We start from the raw sequence: 20861 nt of genomic DNA, 5'->3' as shown, positions 1-20861 counted from the left end.
GAAAAGCTGAGGACATGATCCTGCACGTCCTCTGCAGACCAGAGCTGGTGGAGCTCCGCTGAGAAGCTTCTACAGCAGCATAGAAGCCACTTCTTTGTACTGTTCTGTGGATGTTTGGCATTTCGCTTTCTGATGTTATCATCAGTCCTTTTGCTAAATGTACCATGCAAAAGAGAAGAATAGATGTTTAATAAGCTCCTACTTTTTTCCAGAGAAGAACTGAGTCACGTGGAGATCCCTAGACAAAAAGGAAAAGCAAAACATGACTCAAAGTATTTAAACCTACAAAGATAAAGCCCTTAGTTAGATATGATCACCATGAAGCAGTATATTAATAACAGCGTAACAGCAGGGGCAATCGTTGGTTAATTGGCAGGCCACAGATGCCAAGTTCCTATTTACCCCCATTTATGCCAGAAGGACGTTAGCATCCAAGTGTCTCTGTGGACCCATGCAGGTTTGCTCGGTCTTGTTACCTGTAGTGTATGTGATGTGCCACCTTGCTAAAATTTTGTTTCCATCACTTTCTGTCTTCCCACAGCTGTGAAGTTAGAGCAGGCCCAGAGTTCATCACAAGATCTTACAGGTTCTACCACAATAATACATTTAAGGCCTATCAGTTTTATTATGGTGGCAATCGCTGCACAAACCCTATCTACACATTAGTTATACGTGGCAAAATACGTCTTCGCCAAGCATCCTGGATCATCCGAGGGGGTACTGAAGCTGATTACCAGCTACGCAACATACAGATCATATGCCACAACGAAGCAGTAGCCAAAAAATTAAGTGAGTTGGTGAACCATACGTGTCCTGGATTTATACCAGAAGATAGTCCCTGGGAGCAGGATGTGAGCTACGATTTGCTGAGAGAAGAGAACGGCTGTGAATGCACCAAAGCTCTGAATTTTGCCATGCACGAACTCCAGCTGATCCGCATGGAGAAGCAGTACCTGCACCACAATTTAGACCACCTTGTGGAGGAGCTATTTCTCGGAGACATTCATACTGATGCTACTCAGAGGAGGTACTATCGGCCCTCTAGTTACCAACCTCCTCTTCAAAATGCCAAGGTACGTGTGCATATATATGCCCTCTTTTTAAGATACGAGTGACAAAGCCCTCAGCTTTTCTGAGTCAGTGCACTAGTGTAACCAAAAATGTAGATGTGGTTCTAAAATAAGAGGTGGATTGCACCATTACAGATGATGCAGCCAATTAAAAAAAAGGTCACAGAGCATATTTCGTGAGAATAGTAACTCTTCTGTGGTTTATGAGACTGCATCAAATGTGCAAAAAGTAGTCTGATGAACTAAGGTCAATAAAGGCCACTGTGAAGATGGAAGCAAAGGCTTGCATGCAAAGATGGAAGTGGTTGGCTGGGACCACGGCTGTAGGCTAGGAGATGAGAAGAGAGAAAGTTTGATACAGGACTGAAAAAGGACAAGAGAAACAGGCATCAGTGGATGCTTGTGTAGCTGCGGGAGTGCCAGGGAGAGAGGAAATGAAATTGTATCAGCATATGGAAGTGGGGTGATCCATAACCTGAAGAGAAAAAAAGGAAATTGGAAGGTAGACACATGAAAGGGGCAGCATGAAGGGAAAAAAAACTGATGGGCTGTGCAGGTCATGGATCCAGACGCAGGCACACACATTAATGAAATGAAAAACAGGTGAATTTTGAATGGGGCTCTAATTCCATTTGATAATTCAGTTTTCAAAGGGGCCTCAAAGTGCCCTCAGCTTCATTGGGAACTGATCAACCCCGTAGTAAGTTAAACGAAAGTCAAACAGGAAGCGTAGACACTGATGGCCTGTAGCAGGAGGGCTGTCAATAGATCTTTCCTGGTGACATTTCAAAGGCAGGCAGCGATTGGAACCACATTGCCTGCTGCCACTGCCGCCGCTGTGCTCCAGCTGGGCACTGCCGCACCATCACGGCCAGCTAATGGGTTATCACCATTTTTAATCATCTCGTCGCAACCGATTCAAAAATCAGCTACAGCTTATCAGCAATAGCAGGAAACAATGCCAGGGGAAGGGAGACTTTTGATGAGAAAGCCTTGGCTTTCCCTTCCATTCGAAACTGTCAGCCCTGGGTTGCGTCTGCCTCCTGTGAACATCACATTTCAATGGTTCAGGACTTTATGTGATCTGCCTTTAATCGTTGTAATAGCCTGGCCCAGGAATAATTTTAATCTACAGTCAACTCTGTCTCTGTATGAAAGCTGCTGTCGTTTCTGTCATTCTTATGTTCTCTTCAAGTGACCAGGGACAAATTTGCGTTTTCTTTTTAAACATGTCTTCCCAAAACAGAGAGTTTCAGCAGCAGGAGGTAAACGACAGCACGCTCCTCATCAAAATTTTACTTTTCTTTAATTAATTCAAACAAGCATATCGACTTTCTCTTTGCTTATTTGGGAGTGAGAGTTCTTTCCTAAATCTCTTCCTTGCAGGTATCTGTAGGTACAAATTATCTGACACCAGCTCTCTGTTGTATCTGTTCTAGAAAATATGGTAGATCTTTTTCTGACCACATGAAACAGAGACAAAATCTTGATTTAATTCACTCTAGCTGATTCTTTGTTCTGGTCAAATCTAGCTGTCTTACTATGGGCTGATAGATAACATAGTAAATGCTTACACTTCCCCTTGTAGTGATTTCATGACAGTCAGAATGATCAGGTGTACTGTCAACCAGCTTTATACAAATAAGATTTTTGTCCAGGTTTGCTGTAATCTTAGGACACACTGGTAATGATTTTCCTGCTGGTCTTCTGCTACTGTAGCATCACTTTTCCCCTCTAAACTATAAAGCCTCTGAAATATAATGCTCAAATTTAAGGGATCGAATTGTGCATAAGAGGTCTCTTTCTTGAGCCACGTTAGCTAAATAAAATGTGAGAGCACTGAAAGCTCTCATTTACGGTCACAAAGTCCATTATCTCAGACATGATCCGATCCATTCTGACCTGAGTGGGTGACATCTCTATGTGGAAGATAAGAGCAGCCTCAGCCTGCCTGCCTGGGTCACCCTGCACGCTGTTATCCCGCAGTCCCACCTGCCCGGACGGCCACGTCCTGCCCGGGGGTACCCGTGCGCTCCGACCGGGGAGAGCCTGCGGTGTGGCTCCCAGGGGAGGCTTCCATATCATATATTTACAAGAACTGGGGGAGGGGAAAAGCAAACAAGCCAGCTACTTATCCATTGGTATTCATGAAGTACAGTGCTTCCAAATAAGATTTTTGGTAGCCAGGTCTTGGCAGAGGCTAAATCTCGAGGCTGAATTTATGGCACTGGAAGCCCATTCATAAGAGTACTGTTGGCTACAGAAAGTGCTGTTACTAGAGAAAGCACAGGTTAACTCTGAGTACACCAAAATATGTGCAGATTCCAGCTCTCCATGATGAAACCACTATAGTTTAATAAATGGGGACCCCAGGTCCTGACTTGCAGGCCACTGCTCGACTCCCAGTTGGGACAGTTATGTCTTCTGGAGAGTTACAATACCTCTGTTTCTCCTCCAACCATTGCCTGAAAGGCCTGCTTGGCTCCCACAATGTGTATATATATATATATATATACATACATATATATATATATATATATATATATACACACACACAGCATGTGGATTGCTGGGACACCAGTCTTAGCTGAAGCCTTCAACGCCAAAAGATGCATAGGTTTAACACAAGTTTAAAGTGTGCAACAGCGCAGCTTCTCTTTGTGTTTTTTGGTAGGTTCCTCTTGCTCAGATTTGATGTGAAATTTCTTTTTTTCTCAAGGGAAGTTGGACCTGCTGATACTAGGCTTTCAGCATGATACAAATAACAGAACCCCTAAAAAATGAACCTTTGCGTCAGCTGCCATGAAAGACTTCTGGGTATTGGTTTGTACCTAACTGTGAAGTTCTCTATACCAACAGGTTCGCAACCCAGCTGTCTGACCTAGTGTTTGCCAAATGTAGGAAGAATAGTAACAAACAGAGACTTTTTTTTTTTTTTTTTTTTTTTTTTAGGTCCAGGCAAACATACCGCTGAAAGGTTATAACCCTTCTTCTTTGAACTCTTTTCCTTTTCTAATTGTTGCTCCACTGGGACCCAGCTGAAAATGAGTTTAAATGCTAAATTGAGTTTAAAACTACAAGTCAAAGACTCCTCTGGAAACTGGACACCGTGAATAAATAGAAACGTTAAATTAACTTGTTTTTTTAAGGTTTCTACAGTCATACCAAGAGATTGGGGAGGCCAGGAAATTGCTTCTGAAGTGAATCAGGTGTATTGTGTGGAATCTTTCATTTAAGGCTTTTTTCATTTCCTTTTTATTTATTTTTATTTTAAACTTATAAAGGCCTGCCTAAAATAAGTTAAGAGGATTCACATTTTGAGTTAAATTTATAGTTAAGCCTCTATATAGAAGAACGTTCCACCCAGCTCAAGAGTTTACACAGCCTGTAAGTTGGATGTGGTAGCCACATTCATTACTTATGTGGTTGAAATGAATGGTAATTAAAAGCAAATGATTGCTGGATATGTTAGGAATGCCAAAGCCACATGATCAGGACTTTAAACAAATAGAATTGGACCTTCTCCAGATTCCTGCAGCGATTTCACCACAGGATGGTAAATCAAAAGGTCTGTCCAAAAACCAGACAGCTTTATGCTGAGCTACAAATCTGAATAAATTCACAGATTACTGTATCTCAAGTGTTCATATAAAATCAGGGAGCTTTTAAAAATATATAATATGTCATCTCTTAAGGCTTTACGAATTCTCTCAGATAAGAGCATACCTTAAATAAATTCCTCCTGTAAAATACGTGGGAGTTCCTGAGTGCAGCTGATGAATAGGTCACTGTATAGATTTATCTTAGCAGTCCTCTAGCCTTGCTCAAGATGCCACTTAGGACTTGCTGATGAACAGGGCTGAACGTCTTTGATGTCTCTTGACGTTGTGAGTTTATCAAGGGATTCAAGCTATTGCACATGCAGCTTCTTTAGCCAGCATGAGAGAGCACACAGGTGGAAAGGGCAGGACAGGGGAACTGCTTGGCCATCATCACGCGTATTATACAAAATATTCCTGATTAGGACCAAGGAGCCTGACTGATTGGTCATAAAATCACACCGTATTTACAAATGCATACAGGGACTTGTAGTGTGAAGGAAGGCTTGAATGCGGTATTCGTTCGCTATGCAGAAGGACAGAAGATGTTTTCAGAGATATCTGCTCTAAAACTACAGGAAATGGGTACAACAGCAATACTGGGATACTTATTTCGCATGTAATTGCCTCAGCAATAGTGCTTTATAAACAAAGAACTCCTTGTGCTATTTTATCGTCTGACAGAGTAACGGGAAAGATCAGAGCAGGGCTGTGATGACCAGTCATTCTAGTTAGATCGTTATTTAGGAATAAGGCTGGAGTGCTCTGGAACATCACAAGAAGCCTAAAACGTGCTAGGATAACCTTCCTTCTGCCTTTGCCATGCTCAGACATTTGCTGGCCACACACTTTCAGTAAGACATTTTCCCTTGAAAATGCAATTCCAATGGGTTGATTCTCTATGACAAGTTTATTCGCTGCTGGGAGCTGACTTCCAGCAGCACCTGGCATTTGCAGCTAATACAGATTCCACGTATGGAGACTGGTGCTTGGGCTTTCCTTTAGCCAGGCAGTGAAAGAACAAAGTGCGCCAAGTTTTTTGTGCTTTTTCAACATTGAAGTCTTCATCTCTTTGAAACTCAGTGACTTCATCTATAGGGGAATGCTATGTACTTGAGGAGCTCGCAGGGAAATGCGAGTATAAGTTAATAAATCAATGTTAAACATGTGAAGCGCCTCAGAGAAATATGCAAAACATTATCTCAACCAAAAAGTGTAATTTTGGAGGACAAAACTCCTTTGTTTGCCAGAGTAGCGCCACTAGACTTCTAGATTAAGCCAACACTTGAAGGGGTTCTTTTGTTCATTATTATTTGCAAAAGACTCTTGCTTAGGGAAACTATGGGAGGAGCAAAGAAAGAACATTCAGAGGAATGTTCAGATAGGTTAATTCCAGGTTTACGAACAACAACAGTGCGTGTGATGCACTGCAGAGATAAGAAGCAGCAAACAGCTTCTAGCTGAGGCTGGTCCTTGCCGTGCTCAGCAGCACTGTTGGCGGTGGCCTTGCCGAAGAGTGCTCCTTTGAAGGTGCCACTCTGCACTTGCTGCCTACACCAGCACTAGTGCTAGGCAAGGGCTGAAGCAAAAGGTTGCTTTTCACTCTCTGTGTGAACGGTCAAAAGCTAAGCATTGCTTTTAAAACCTTATTCATCTTTCTTGACTATCAGTCTGTTCTGCAACTGCAGTAAAAGCTTGCGTCAACACAGATACAGTACCACAGATCAAAATTAACTATTTAGCCTAGCAAAATAAGACAGGGACCTTCAGATCACATCAACATATGTATCTAAACTACTGATACCTTTCTTGTTGGCATCTAACCACAATTGCTTCATCTTTTGTAAGACGGGAGGGAGGACTCACTAGTAATACTGCTACATGGTTCAGAGGGCTATATAGGTTGCTTTTTAAAGGCCTAATAAACACATAAGGCAGCTTTATTTTGGAATACTCTGTTCCTCAAGATGGACATTCAAGCTGTCCCTTTGGGTTTTCCAGGGATTTTTTGGTTGATACTTCCCAAAATATTCATGTCACCATAAATTAGTATCATTTTAATGGGATAGATGACATGCAAGTACATTCATCTGAGAAAAAGTCTGGTTTTCTCTTTGTTCTTCTCTTTTGCCCAGGCTAAAGTAGTTTATATCAGAAAAGAGCAACCAGAAGACTTTTGCATTTCAAGTTGGTTGTGTTTATTTCAGTTTTATGCAGGGTTGTGCAACAGAATCAACATCGTAGATCAGGCAGTTGTGTAATGGTAGTGCCTTTGGATTCCTTCACTATCTTTCCCTACATGGGAGCAGTTAATAAAAACCGTTCCTCAATATCTTAAAATATATGGTATGCATTGGTAGATAAATCTGAACCTACCTCCACCCTCCTTCCTGCTTGCAGCTCCTCTGTTCCCCACCAAAAGAAATCCCAAACTGACAACCCTGCAAAGGAGTTACCACTCTCTCCAGCATTTCATTTGCTTCAAGATTTTTTAATTAAAGTTTTAAATCTTTGTTATTCTTCATTCCCTTTGGCAGGCTGAATTATAACTGTGTCAGCCGTGCTTGTCAACTCCCCAGAGCTAGCCTAGTGCACATTAGCCAACTCAGCTTCATATGAGGTCATGGAAAGCCTGGAAATTATCACTTCTGTGGTGGAGAGAGATTGTAGCCATTTGTTAAAGCGTTGTCTTGGTCTGCAGTTACCTAGAGTGGTGGAGGAGCGGAGCTTGATACTATAGTGAGCAATTCATAAAGGTGTCCTTTCTGTGGACTTGGCTCCTTGGCAATGTGAGGCAAAGCCATCCAACTTTTTTTGTCGAGTTGGAAGCTTTTCCTTGAATTGAAATTCTCGCACGAGTTCCATTTGTATGCATCCTGGCAGCACTCAGTTACTAACACTAACACCTGGGACCTGGTTTTCTCGGGTGGTGAGGTTTAAAGCATCCTGACCAGGCATGCCTCATTGCAATCCCATCTAGCCCTGCCCGTGACACACGGTATTCAGGTGGGTGTGAGAGATCATTGCTAAGCACGTCTTTTCTTTCCCCTCTTCTTCAGTACTTTCCCTCATGGTAATATGTGGTTTCCTACCCCAGCTTTTGTGACTGTCAGACCCTGCAAGATCCCGGGCCACCGCTTAGGGCTGTACTGCACGCATAGTTCGAGGCCTGAGCCTGCGCTTGAGGAAACCTGGCACCTGGTCCCTCATCGCACACCTCCCTGCAGCAAGGCTATGCTGGGTGCTAGCCCTTGCTATTGCAATACCATATAGATGCAACCTGTCCTCCTTTTCCAACCGCGAATGAGACCTGCTTCTTGCCACGCATCGGTAACCAGTGCAGACTGGGGCTGGTCAAAGGTGGTTTTATATCAGCTGAGATCCTGGCTCTTCCAAACAAGCTCCCCACGCTGCAGCCACCAGCACAGACCTGGGGGCTCAGGCAGCAGAAGTAGAGTGTTGTAGAAATATTATTCATGTCAGTACATAACTTGGTAAGGCAGGATATTGCTACAGAAATTTGAAATAAGTGACTTTACCAGCACGGGGTTATTGTAACTGAGCAGGGTGGTGGTGGCAGCAGCCCTTGAGGAGAGACCAGGCCCAGCTGGCAATGGTGTGGGGGACAGGGAGGGAAGGCTGTACTTAGAGTAGCCACATTGAATATCTGGGTTTGAATAAAAGGTGAGAGTTGAAAGGCCTGAGCCCCAAGGGAGGCATTACAGAAAGAAGCCAATGCTCTGCCAACGGTTTGGGCTTGGGTTTTGGTTTGACATGGGTGTTGCTGGGGGGGGGAAGAGGAGAGCAAGGAGGAGTCCAAAAAGTGGCACAGCTGATCGCAAAGAGCGTGTGTTTTTCTGTCTTGCTGAGGCAGAGCTGATACTTGAATCTCTTAACCAAGTTAAGGTACAGGAAGGATGCGTCCATTGTGCAGTGGCTCCAGATGCAAAGAGAAGGAGAGATGATTTCCCAAATTACTTTGGGAAACTGCTGTGTAATTTCATGTAAGTTGAAAGACCTTGCAGGTGTAAAACGAACTGCTACTGAGAAAACTAACTGGGTTCACCACTTCTCAGAATTGTCCGCTGCTTTTCCTTAGCCCGGATCAGCTCCAAACAGCACCAGTCCCACATCTGCCCCAACACCAGGCCTCCTATAACAGGAGTTGCCATATTTTTGGATGGTTTAAGAGCTTACTACACATCGCTGCCTTCTATGCTTTTGTCTTCTTAATGTGTCTGGTCTACTAAAATACCAACTATTTGTAACTATAAAAGACGACAGAGAGAGCCTGTCAGAAAATGGTCAAAATTCTCCACTAAAGATACCAAAAAATCCCCTAAAAATGCTTTTTTCATTTTTTGAAGAGAAACATTTGCTTTTCAGAGAAAAATTGAATACCAGAAAACAAAATTTTGCTTTGTATCTCTGTTCCTCCAGACTGTGTATACTCAATGAGATATTTTCCCATGTCCTTTTTAAAATAAGAATCTAATGAAAAATATCACATTAATTTTTCAGTATGTTCTGTTAAGAATGCATTGCATCTTGCAGACTCTAAGTAGTCGCAGCAATGAATCTTTCCTTAAAAAACAGTAAGTTATAGTTGAGATAATGTTAATTTTCCATTATGTAAATAGCCAAATATCAGACCAGTCATCTATTGTAATTCTACAAGAGAAGGGCTGAGTTACAATTTGAGCTGTTTCAGACAAATAGTGGTTTAAAATTTTTGGATTGAGATACAGACACGTTTTCAGGATATAAGGAATGAATAGATAGATACAGGAGAGAGCAAATATGTTTGAACAAGGTGTTTAGTTGAAAATAACGGTATTTTCAGCCTCCCCTTTACTATTAGTGCTTGTCTGTTTTGTCCCTAAATACAACTTGCAGTATATCCTGCAGGTCCTCTCTTTGGTATTAAGCATTGATTTCAGTTTCTGCTTGAACCATAAGGAAAGGGTAGATTTTCTGTACATTTTGAAAAGGGTTTGGTCCATAGATGTCTTATTCTTTAACAACAGCATCGAAATACAAAGGTGTTCAAAGAAGACTAGAACAACTTCCAGAAAGATCTTTCTATGTGTTGTTCAAAGCTCATTTCACCACTGCTCGGAGAGCATTCCAGTTGCGTGATAGTTTTTTGGCCTGGGCCATAAAAAATACTATGAATTGATTAGAGGCAAATTATTCCTAGGCAGCTGTAGAATCCCATAGAACTTAAGAGAAAAATTAAACTATGCTGAGAGGGTTTATGTTTCTGACTATCCACAGCAATTGGGAAAAAGATCAAGGCACCTCATCCTTGTTTGCTTTTTTTATTAGAAACCTCCCTGCTTGGCTTCCAGAGCTCTCTGGCCCTGTTACCACTTCAGCTGAGGCAGCAGGAGGGAGGGATAAGGAAAAATGTTGGTGGAAATGTTCAGATCACAAACTGTTTTCTCCCTGACTACAAGAACTGAGTTTCCAGCCAGAGATTCAGGCTTATTTCAGCCCACATGGCCTCATGGATTAATTCAGAAATTGGCTTTGAAGAAACACGCGGGAGGGCGAGGAGTTGGGGCACCATCGATTTAGCATTGCAGAGCTGCAAGGAGGCACTCTTCATGGGAAGGGATCTTCCAGTCATGGGGCAGCAGCCATTTCATGGGCTGGTCCTTCTAGCAAGACCCCACTATTAAAAATATTGCATTGTACACCTAAGATAATCAAAACACAGAACAGATGTTCATCCTGTCCACTGCTCTTTCTATTGCTTTTTGGTTTATGTCATGCCCAAGTGAGCTTTTTATTAGAGAGTACTTAATTGTGTTTGGACTTGAATGTCCTCTGCTTCTGTTCCCTATTTCCTTTGAACGTCTGTTTTTAGAAAATAATCTTTCCCTGACACACATGGAAAGGGAGTGATTTGCAAGACCTTAGCGAGTGTAATTAAGAGCCAAGAGCAGCCGACCTGAAAAAGCAACAGTGAAAAATACAGTCAATTGTTAAAAATAAATTACTCCGTAATTAAGTCCAATTGCCTCATAACAAAACTAGATCTTTCTCTCGTCCATTACTTGGACAAAAGGAAGTTTACCTGTGGCATATCCTTCCGCTAAGAAGTTCATAACTCTGTGAAAGATAGTATCACAGCAAAAAAAAAAGGGTTAAGTAGGCTTAGATTCAAGCGCTGGTCTCAGGGAAGCGATGCGTTCAGGATATGTCCGTATGAGGTACCTGAGCCAGCCTGTGAAAGGGATACTTCTGCTTCCCTCCTCACCACCCCAACCTCTCCCTGTCCCACGCCCTGCTTGTTGCAGAAAGTGCCCGTTCACCTCAGCCCCTTCATCCGGGCACATCGTCAGTAATTAGAAGGCAGGCAGGCTGGACATTTCTTAGGAGTGCAACTGGCCCGACCTTCAGAGCTGGTGCAAAGCCTTTGGAATTAGAAGGGCTACACAGTTACAGCAGCTCAAGATACGGACCACAGAGGTCAAAGAGCCAGATGAGCTACAGACAAGTGTTTATATTGCTGAACTTCACTCCGATTTCTGTGAGTTAACTTGGACCTTCCTTCAGTTTGCCCAAGGAGTCACCTCCACTCACAGTGTAATGGCAGCCAGCGTAGTCGCACAGCATGAGTTTTATAAGTTTTGGAAAGTAACTCCTCCTTGTGCCTCAAGATGTGAACCCACCTCTGATAAGGAGAAAGGGGCTGCTTGTAGTTATGAATTTTTTTCCACCACGGAGCTCCATGGACCTTCTTCTGCCCACTCTGCTGCTGGCCACAGCCAAGGGACTAAGCAGCCCCAGGTGTGACCAGTCTGCACCTTCTACGCTGCCGGTATAATGGAGAATAATACTCCCTGCCCAGCATCAGAGCCTTGACTCATAATACCCATGGTTTTTAATGTTGTAGAGGAGAGAAGAAACCTAAAACCACTGCTAGAAAAATGCCAAAAAGAACATTTATGCTTGATAGTCCTTCCTGGTCAAAAAAAAGTAAAAAAAAAAAAAAAAAGTTGCTACAAATAGAACTGATTCCAGATCTCCTTCTTGTCCATTCACTAGACCTGAGAAACAACAGAGGAATCCCACAAACAGCCAAGGGTGACCAAGAAGACAACAGGCTGGGTTTCTGTTTGGTTTTCTTCAGATTTTGAACAAGGGCAACAGAAACCACTGGTTCCCAGGTCAAATTGCCTTGGCTCACAAACTGATTGTGGAGGACAGGCTCCTGAGAGGGAAATGTGAATATAAACCAAACCACCCTGGCTGGCCCCTGCTGCTCTGCCAGGGTCTCCTCTGGGAGATCATAAGAGCTTTCAACTTCACTTCAATAGAAAAGGGACTATAGCAGAAATTGTCTCCTACTATTGACCAATTCAGCTTATATAGGCTATGTTTAGTTTTAGAACACTGTCTTTTCCTCGCTTTCTTGTTTCACTTTATGCGAGTGGGGCAAGAATCACAGCAATAAGGTTACTGTCATCAGTGCAGTTTATGAGCCCTTAAAGTGGTAGTGATGCCAGTCTACCCCATGGCAGGACAACCACGCTGGAGAAATGAGTGCTTGATAGACACCAGCATCTTCCACAGCACAACCCCTTGGCCTGGATCACTGCAGGTGTCCGTGCAAGGCAGTGGGAACATCTTTTGGATGTTGATCTCCAAGAAGACAAAGTGTTATTTCTATTACACTTCAAAAATGTGTGTTTCTTCGGTGCTTTGGTTGGCAGTGAATGGAATCGCACACCTCACCTAACAGTTTTCTTGCAGCACCAGCAGCACTGCCTGGGACAGGGTGGACACAGCTTCTGGCATCCCCATTCACGGCTGGAGCTCAAGGGAAACACGGTGGCTCTGCTGCTGCCCAAGACATGCAAAGACAGTCTCCACCTTTCCCAAGAACCAACTCGTTTCCTAGCCATTTATAAGTCATCAGCCCCCCCAGCAAGCCTGAGCCGCAAACCACCCAGCAAACCAGACCGCTTTCTGGAGAAAATGACTGAGGTCCTCTGAAGAGAGCTAGGGATTCAACAGACCGGTTTAGTAAGTCCCAAACAAGCTTGCAGATGACACCTGGTGAGATTGTATTGCAGGCAAGGGGAAGGTGGACACTGGACTTCTGTCAGGTTGTATTTGAAGGTTTGTTCCAGGAATAGAGCTACACACGTATTTTATAATAATTATTATTATTTTATTTTTAATCATATCCAGGTCCCTGAAATTTTTGTCTGCTTTCTGACAACTCAGTGTCTTTATTTAGCCTCCTACCAGTCCTGTCCCAAACAGAAGAGCTGTAATTGTCTGTATTTCTATGAAATGAGGTTAAATCACACAGGAAGGTCACACGAGAAACCTAGAGCAAAATAGGAAACATAACTGGATCTTGGTTCCTCTCTTGACAATCAGAAAATCCAAACTGAAACTTGCAATTTCAGAAAACAGCTCAGTTTCACAGTCCTTATTTGTTATCTGTGCTTTCAGTGTTCAGGAGAACCAGATGTTTTGCACCAGCCTCTGCTGTCAGTTACTATGGCACAAATCAGTGCTAACTTCACCAGTTGCAGTTAAATTACTCAATTAAATGTTCTTTGTATTTTCACTAAGACACTAATGGCCCTTGCACCTGCTCGCAGAATTTAGCTGAAAAATGTACCTTAAAGTTAGTTAACAAGCTCCACAGTGGGAAAGAACTGCATCCACTTTGACAGCATGCTGACACCTGGTTCCCAGAAGACCATGTGTTCCGGGGTGGAAAGACTCTCTGGAGGTCACCAGGTCCAACTCCTTCCTCCTCAAAGTGGGGCTGTTGGCCAGCACCGGTTCAGATCAGCCTGAGTGACATCATTTGTAGTTATTTTGCACATAGACCATTATTCTACATCCCAGGGATGTAGAACAGCAAACTTTTCATTGATTTCACTGACTTTTGGTGTCTATCTGGTCTGGAGTGGGGGCAAATATAAACCCATTTTAATACGTGTAAAAGGAATATATTGTGGGAGTTGTGTGTTGATTCTCTGAAGCTACCTACGGTCATATTACTGGAGGAACTCAGGGCACTAATGAAGGTTGTGTAAATGTCGCCTCTAAAGTGTGCCAGGAGCTGAAGGCAGTGAGTGGAGAAATGCTGACTCCATAGCAGCTCACGTGGACTTTAAAGTACGAGCAATGAATATCAGCATTTACATTATGGAGGGAGCTCAGAGATCTCAGAAAAGAGGGCTGGAAAGAGGCCCAAAGAAGAAGTATTTGTATAGATCTGTCTCCCCGATGGCTACGTGGGGAGCTTCAGCTCTTAACTCGGTGCACTCTGAATTGCACCTCGGGAAACCACCTTGCAGCTTGAACAAGGTGGATGTGAGTAACCCGCCCAGTGCATCCCCCTCTCTCCAGGAAGGATCAAGCGTCCTTGAAAGATGAAAGGACAAGCTGTCTGTGTGGTCCTTGCCTTTCACTCTGAGCATAAGCCTGCTTACAGCTCAGATCGCAGCGCCTCCGCACATCATCAGCTGACTAGAGATCCTGAGATGTAAACAAACAGCATACTGCCAACCCAAAACAGGCACTTGTAAAACAGAAAACACTGCTTTTGCCTTGCGGGGTGGCATTTATTTATTCTTCTTGATCTAATTATTTGTCATAAATGAAGTGAGCTAAAAAATTAGCGTTGTAATCCTTTATTGGTCCATAAAATTTACTTCACGGTTTAGCAGAGCAGAGACAAATGCTAATGCTGCCGTCTCTCTTGCCATTGAAAAAGCGCAAAATACAGTTTGAAAAAGAGAATAGCTAGGCCAAGCTCTTTTGCCAACAAGAGGCAGAGGCAGAAACAGTTAGCCTTAGGAACAACGTACAGGTTTCTGTAGTTTCAGTTTCTGATGTCAGGAGGTGGAACTCTCAGCGTGAAATTCCCTCCCCTCCTGCCACGGACTCGGAGCCTGCACACCCCTCGTAAGACAGCCCTGGCGCTCACGGACAGGGCTGGGGATACCCAGCTGCTCGAGGCTGGTGCTTGGCTCACAGCCCTGAGCCGCCGCAGAGCCTGGCAGGCACCACGGACCCCGTTCACCATGTCTGGCGGCAGCTGGCCATATCATACATTTCACAAGCTTGCGTTAAGGCTCAGAAAAGATGAAAAAGTTTAAGATCACTGGTTAGTGTTCTCCCAGGCTGCTACCCAACTGAAAAATGTACTTAGGACACCCGTGTCCATCTACAGTACCCAAAGTTAACAACTAAAAGGAAGACAGATGCAAAGTAAGAGCTCAGTAAACGTACTAATTTCTAACACAAGTTGCCAAGTCCCTACCATGGTAAATTACCATCCGCCAGCTTGTATGATTTGAAGGATAGTCAGGCTTTTCTAGATCCAATGAAAAGCTGCACTAAAATGTTCATTTCAGAGAAATGCAGATGAGGGAATTAATCTCCTAACTCCGCTCCTGCTGTGCAGTCTTACACATACAAAACCAAATGGTACCATGTTTCAGGTGCTTTGAAGGGTGAGAATCTGCAAGAGAACATTAAAAAGATAAGAAATAACAACGTATTCCTTAAAATGTTGAGCTGGTGTCATTTGAACATGAAACAGCCAGCCTGATTCATTGCCCTCTATCACGGATAATGCTTAACGAGGGTTTCTCTCTGCCTCATTTCAGAACCACGACCGCACGTGCATCGTGTGCAGAATCATATACCGGTCGGACGAGCACCATCCTCCCATCTTACCCCCCAAGGCAGATCTGACTATAGGGCTACACGGAGAGTGGGTGAGCCAGCGCTGTGAGGTGCGACCGGAGGTCCTCTTCCTCACTCGGCACTTCATCTTCCACGACAACAACAACACCTGGGAAGGTCACTACTACCACTACTCCGACCCCATCTGCAAGCACCCCACCTTCACTATCTACGCCAAGGGACGCTACAGCCGGGGAGTGCACTCATCCAAAGTGATGGGTGGCACAGAGTTTGTGTTCAAAGGTAGAGTGGCTCGCTGCACTGGGGGCAGAAGTGGTCACGTAGTTACGGACCAGAGCAGAGTTCGCTCATAACGATTTGGTTGCTGATGATTTCATTCTGTCATTTTCAGGAGTTAGTCATTTCTTGGGAAGTTCTCAGGCACTGTGTGAATGCCCAGCCAAACTATACAGCTGCACGGTATTTCGCACCACTAGGGCAATACTCATTTGAGGCAGAGATCTTTAAGTACAGCACAAGAAAATAAGATTTCGCATCACTAAGTCTTGGAGTCCAGTGGCCAGACTTCAAGCATCTAAGCAAAGTATCTGAGATTAGATCTGTGTCCTAGGGCTCCTTCAGTAGAGAGAAAAAGGCACCTTCAGAAGGCATTTCACGTCATATGTGGTATGAATCATTTTCTGGTGAAGACAGATACAGCAGCAGCATGTGTCTTTTCATCAGCTTCCAAGGGGCCCTAGAGCAAGTAAGGATGTCCCTAAAGACAGCTCCGATTGATCCCACCACAGTGACGACTAGATGTATCTAACCGAAACCCCCTCGAGTACTTTGGGAAGCAGTGCTCGGTGGTGACGCCACCCGGGTCCCTGCCACCGAGAAGCCTTCCTGTGCAAACAACCCCATAGTGCCCTGCTTAGAAAGAGTTCAGTGGCTTTAACCACTCACACAAGCAAACATCTCCAAAACATGACGGCCCACCATGGTGCCAGCCCCAGTGGAGCCTGTGGAAGCCCCAAGCGCTCTGTGGACTCTTCTCCTCCTTGACTTCAGTAACCATGTGAGAAACATATAGTTTCTTGCACGGCTCCAATTTAGGAAAGCATCTAACTATAAGAAATAATTTACTAATCTGTGATTTTCATAGGAGGCAGGCGATACCCTTGCCCATCAGGGCTTTTGCTCTTTACAGCTGCATGCATGTCCCAGCTCAGCTCCTGGGGTGAAATCCAGTTTTTGCTCGAATTTCTCGTTTATGGTGTGCCAAGTTACCTCACTACGAGGTCACTAACTTGGTTTTAGTAAAACTTTTAGGTTTACTTTCTCTAGATCTTTTACATTTTCAATAGACCTTTTACACCAGCTAGGGCAAATAATGTGAACTGTAGAGCCATTGAGTCGAATATCTGTTTATAAAAACTCAGAATAAAACTCCCAACACACCTTACTATAAAAAGACATATACGCTGTTAATGACCTGCAAGAGAATTTGGGATTTTGGTGTGTTGGGAGGCACGAGGGCTGGATATTTGCTTCTGTTTCAGTCAGCATGATCCATTCAGACCCCCTTTTCTTGATATATAGTGTCAAATTCACACCGGGAATAATCTCTATTCAGCTTCCATAGGCTCATTCAATTTGGCTTTTCCCAACTTTAAACTTGGCTGAAAAATAAAACTTTATGTGCCTTCACGTCCTTTGAAGTACAGGCAACTTGGAACTGCAGAAGCTACAGCATTTCTGTATTTGATACTGCAAGCTGCAGCCACTGTTTAGATATGAGAAAAAGCATCTCTCTGTAGTTCAGCAATACTTCATAATTCACATGAAAAAGGACAGGTAATAATCAGAAGATAATGCAGCTGTGGTACTTTCCAAATTTTCCAATTGGGACTAATTATTTCATTAGCTTTACAGGGTAACATGCTAAAAAAATGATGAAAAATACATTATAAACAGCCTTACTTATGGATTAATATGGATGGTAATAAAACATGAGTCAAGTTTTATTGCTTCCTCTTTTAGCTATCTCCTAATATAACCAACCAGGCTTTATCTGTAAAGGATTGTCTGGAATTTATGAAAAGCTCTGCTTAATCTCTGACTGAGATATGTGGCCATCAGGTTTTCTTCAACTGAGTTTGTGTGTGTGCGTGTTCTGTGCGAGAAGCAATTATGTCAAAGGCATAAAATGATGCAAATAGATTTGCTGGCCACACCTGCAATATAAAAAACTGATTTCGGAATGAACAAGGAGAGACAATTGTCATTTCACAGGTACACCCCAATCCGCACGTTGCCTTTGCTTTTGTTTTCATCCCTCTGCTGACAGCTCCTCTCTTCCTCTCTCGCAGTGAATCACATGAAGGTCACTCCCATGGATATATCCACAGCCTCTCTGCTCAACGTCTTCAACGGGAATGAGTGCGGAGCACAGGGGTCCTGGCAAGTTGGGGTTCAGCAAGACGTCACCCACACGAACGGCTGCATCGCACTCGGCATCCGCCTACCTCACACCGAGTACGAAATCTTCAAAATGGAGCAGGATGCCCGGGGCAGGTACTTGCTGTACAACGGCCAGAGACCAAGCGATGGGTCCAGCCCCGACCGACCGGAGAAGAGAGCCACTTCCTACCAGATGCCTTTAATTCAGTGCGCTTCGTCAGTGCCCAGATCTGAAGAGTCACCAGAGGAGAATAAAATAAGGCTGTATAGCAGCAGGGCACCAGAAAAATATCCCAGCACCCCAGCTCTTGCTTTGGTGGTGTTTATTTGTACTGTGTCATATTGGGACATTCTCAGCTAGAAGTAAAAAAACCTTATTTTTCATGACTACAAAGCCAGGATTCCACCAGACTGGGGGTTGTTTTTCTTCTGAAAAAAAGGGACATTTATTTTCTTGATGCACTTGAATGCCTGAGAACTGTTGTTCTTTTCCTTACTTCGACCCTCCTCCTTGAATCCCGAACAGCACTCGTTTGATGTTTGTGCTTTGAACTTCATCCAGTCTGATCCCTGGCCTGACATGACTGCACAAAAGTAATTGCACTTTAGGACTGCAGACTTTTGGGGGGAGGGAAGGGGTCTCCTTTTATTTTTTTTTTTTAACTGCTGGGGTGAACATTATGATCCTGCTTCAGTAGTCTCTGCCATCTTACCGCTGTGGTACTCCTCTCCTCAACGCCCGGTTTCTCATCAGAATTTATCTCTGGGGAAGGGCTCGGTGTCGTGCCAGTACTGTGATAGCGGCTTCCCCCTCTGACTTCACAGCTCTGATGTAGATATGTATATAAGGAGGAAATCCACAAAGATTTATCTTGTCATTATCTCACAGCTCCTAACACAAAAAGAAACAGCAAATCAACAGCCCTCCATTCAGATAGTGCTAAATGGTTGATACCTCTAATTAAAAAAACATATTCCAAGTAATTTAAGCTATTTTTACAATCATTAAGGTGTAAAAATAACCAGTGGTTTAATATTTTCTCGTTCAATTTCCTTAGCTATGTAATTGCTTCGAGGCCTCCCTTTGTATCTAGCAAATAGTTACAACCAAGCCCCCTTAAAACCAGACAGAAGCAGCACTTTTCTGTCGGATGCACGGAGTACAGGTAAGTTGCCGATACAAGGCTGCAGGGAATTCTTCTGGTTTTGTATTCCTGAGGCCTTACATACTCCGCATGCAGTATTCGTGCCTTGGATTTTGTCTCAGCCAGGTGGACAAAGGAAAGAAGCAAGTGGGGTCTAACATGTTCTGCAACCCTATTTAGCAACGTATTTTTAGTGATGTGATCTTATGCAGGAACAAGTAAAGGGTTTCAGCAGCAAGCACACCACGGCCCCTAGTAGAGCAAGAAAGCAGGCAGAAACAAACCCGCATCCATCTGGGAGAGAGACTGGAGCAGTCGTACCAGAGGGAGGAGCAAGAGCTGCACAAATGCAGCTGCCCCCTCCCTTTTCTCCTTGCTGGACTGCCCTAACACCTACCACGGTTTCACTGAGCTTAAATCGGCATTGGTTTGGGGAGACACTGCTGGGAAGGTGGATAAGCACAGCCCCTCAGAACATTCTTCAACAAGAGCCTGCCCTGGAAACCCTCAGGTTTCCCACAGCGGCAAATACAGCCTTGTGTGCACTGATGCGAATCAGAGCAGACTGGAGGCAGTAAGGGAGATATTTAAGGCCAGCAAGGAGGTACAAGTTCATAGATGAACCATGCTCCCCTGCTTTAATGGGGAGCAAGCTGAAGGCATGGCTTAACCTTGTGGCATTTGGGCTCTGACTTTTAGTGATATACACATGGGTTTTGGCTCGCAGGAGGAGCAGGAACCTGTGTAAGAAACATGGAGTAAGGTCATCGCGTTTCTTCATCAGTGTCAGCAGCTTCTAGCTGCCGAGTCCGGTACTATGGGAGAAAAAAGTCTTTAATATGTTATTTTCAGCATCGTAGGAAAAGTATGTCTTGAATGAGGGTCTTTCAGCTTTACATAGGTGAGTCTCCATACTGTCTGCTATAGCAAAAGCATTCTTTGAAAACATGGTGACAGCATAGACCTTGCTAGCAAAAAGAGCAGGAAAAATCCATTAGAGCAGCAAAAGGCTATGCTCAGGCTCCCTACGTCCTCACAGTCCGTGCCTCCTTGACAGTTTTTCCAAGCTGATACTGGCCTTGGATGTGAATTTCCTCAGATTCACCTGGTTTTGAGACAGCAGGAGGAAGGAGAGAAAGAACACTATCATAGACTCACTGCCGGGTCAGATGACATCTTTCACATTTTTTTCCTCAGAAAGATGAAAAGTCACAGAAAACTCATTACAAGTCAGGAATGGAGCTCAGGATGGCTCAGTAGTCACCAGAGAAAGCATTCATCCATCCATCTGATATCAGATCCTCCTTCAGCCTGCTGGAATAGGCTGAATGCCAACTCCCCATGATGGATCAAGCCCTGTGAACAACAGCTACTCTGATCAGTATTTCTTGATGGCTTTCTGCTCCACACAGTCAAATCTACTTGAAGAGTCAGTTCTGGATCAGTTGGTCGTAGGGAGGCATCAGGAGCACAGTTTTAACTAGAAGGTTAAGGAGACATGATGCCTCTGAAAGAGAAGCTAGAAACCAGGAAGGAGTTTCATTCTTTCTAGCTAGACTTGAGTTTTTTATTCAGCAGATTTACACCAGCATATCTCCAACTGAGCTACTGAGCTATTACAAGGTAGTTAAACAAGTCCTTTCAAATACTATCATTTGTTTCCGACTTCCGTTCGAGACACAGTGGCATGAGTAAATTCATTTATTTATGAGGGTGGGTATGGCATGATGTTCTTCAGATCACATGAGACAAGCTTCTTCCACCACCATCGACCATTTCCATGTTAGGTGGTCTCATCTCTGGAAAAAATATCAATGGCTAGGAGTTGTCAGGCCCTGTTCCTTCCCTATGCAAGTGCCACACACAGCTCGGTCCCAGCTGAAATCTGCACATGCTTGTGATAAAGGATTGAA

The 20861-nt window shown here is 43.8% G+C and overlaps 1 protein-coding gene across 1 annotated transcript in view; it reads left to right on the top strand.

The window, feature by feature from the left end:
* The window catches only part of APCDD1 (APC down-regulated 1), a gene marked incomplete at its 5' end in the record, with an annotated part of 28960 nt that extends 10269 nt beyond the window's left edge, over positions 1–18691 (top strand). The window contains 3 exons of the mRNA XM_082316929.1: positions 542–1073; positions 15322–15643; positions 17713–18691. Of these exons, the coding sequence (XP_082173055.1) occupies positions 542–1073; positions 15322–15643; positions 17713–18164 (1306 nt within the window). The 3' untranslated portion in view covers positions 18165–18691. The remainder of the gene's footprint in view (positions 1–541; positions 1074–15321; positions 15644–17712) is intronic.
* Between the last annotated feature and the right edge of the window lie 2170 nt (positions 18692–20861).

This window comes from Platalea leucorodia (genome assembly GCF_965183815.1).
Source record: "Platalea leucorodia genome assembly, chromosome: 1".
In the NCBI taxonomy this organism is placed as follows: Eukaryota; Metazoa; Chordata; class Aves; order Pelecaniformes; family Threskiornithidae; genus Platalea; species Platalea leucorodia.
Note: the sequence above shows the minus strand (reverse complement) of the source record. Positions and strands in the feature narration are given on the sequence as shown.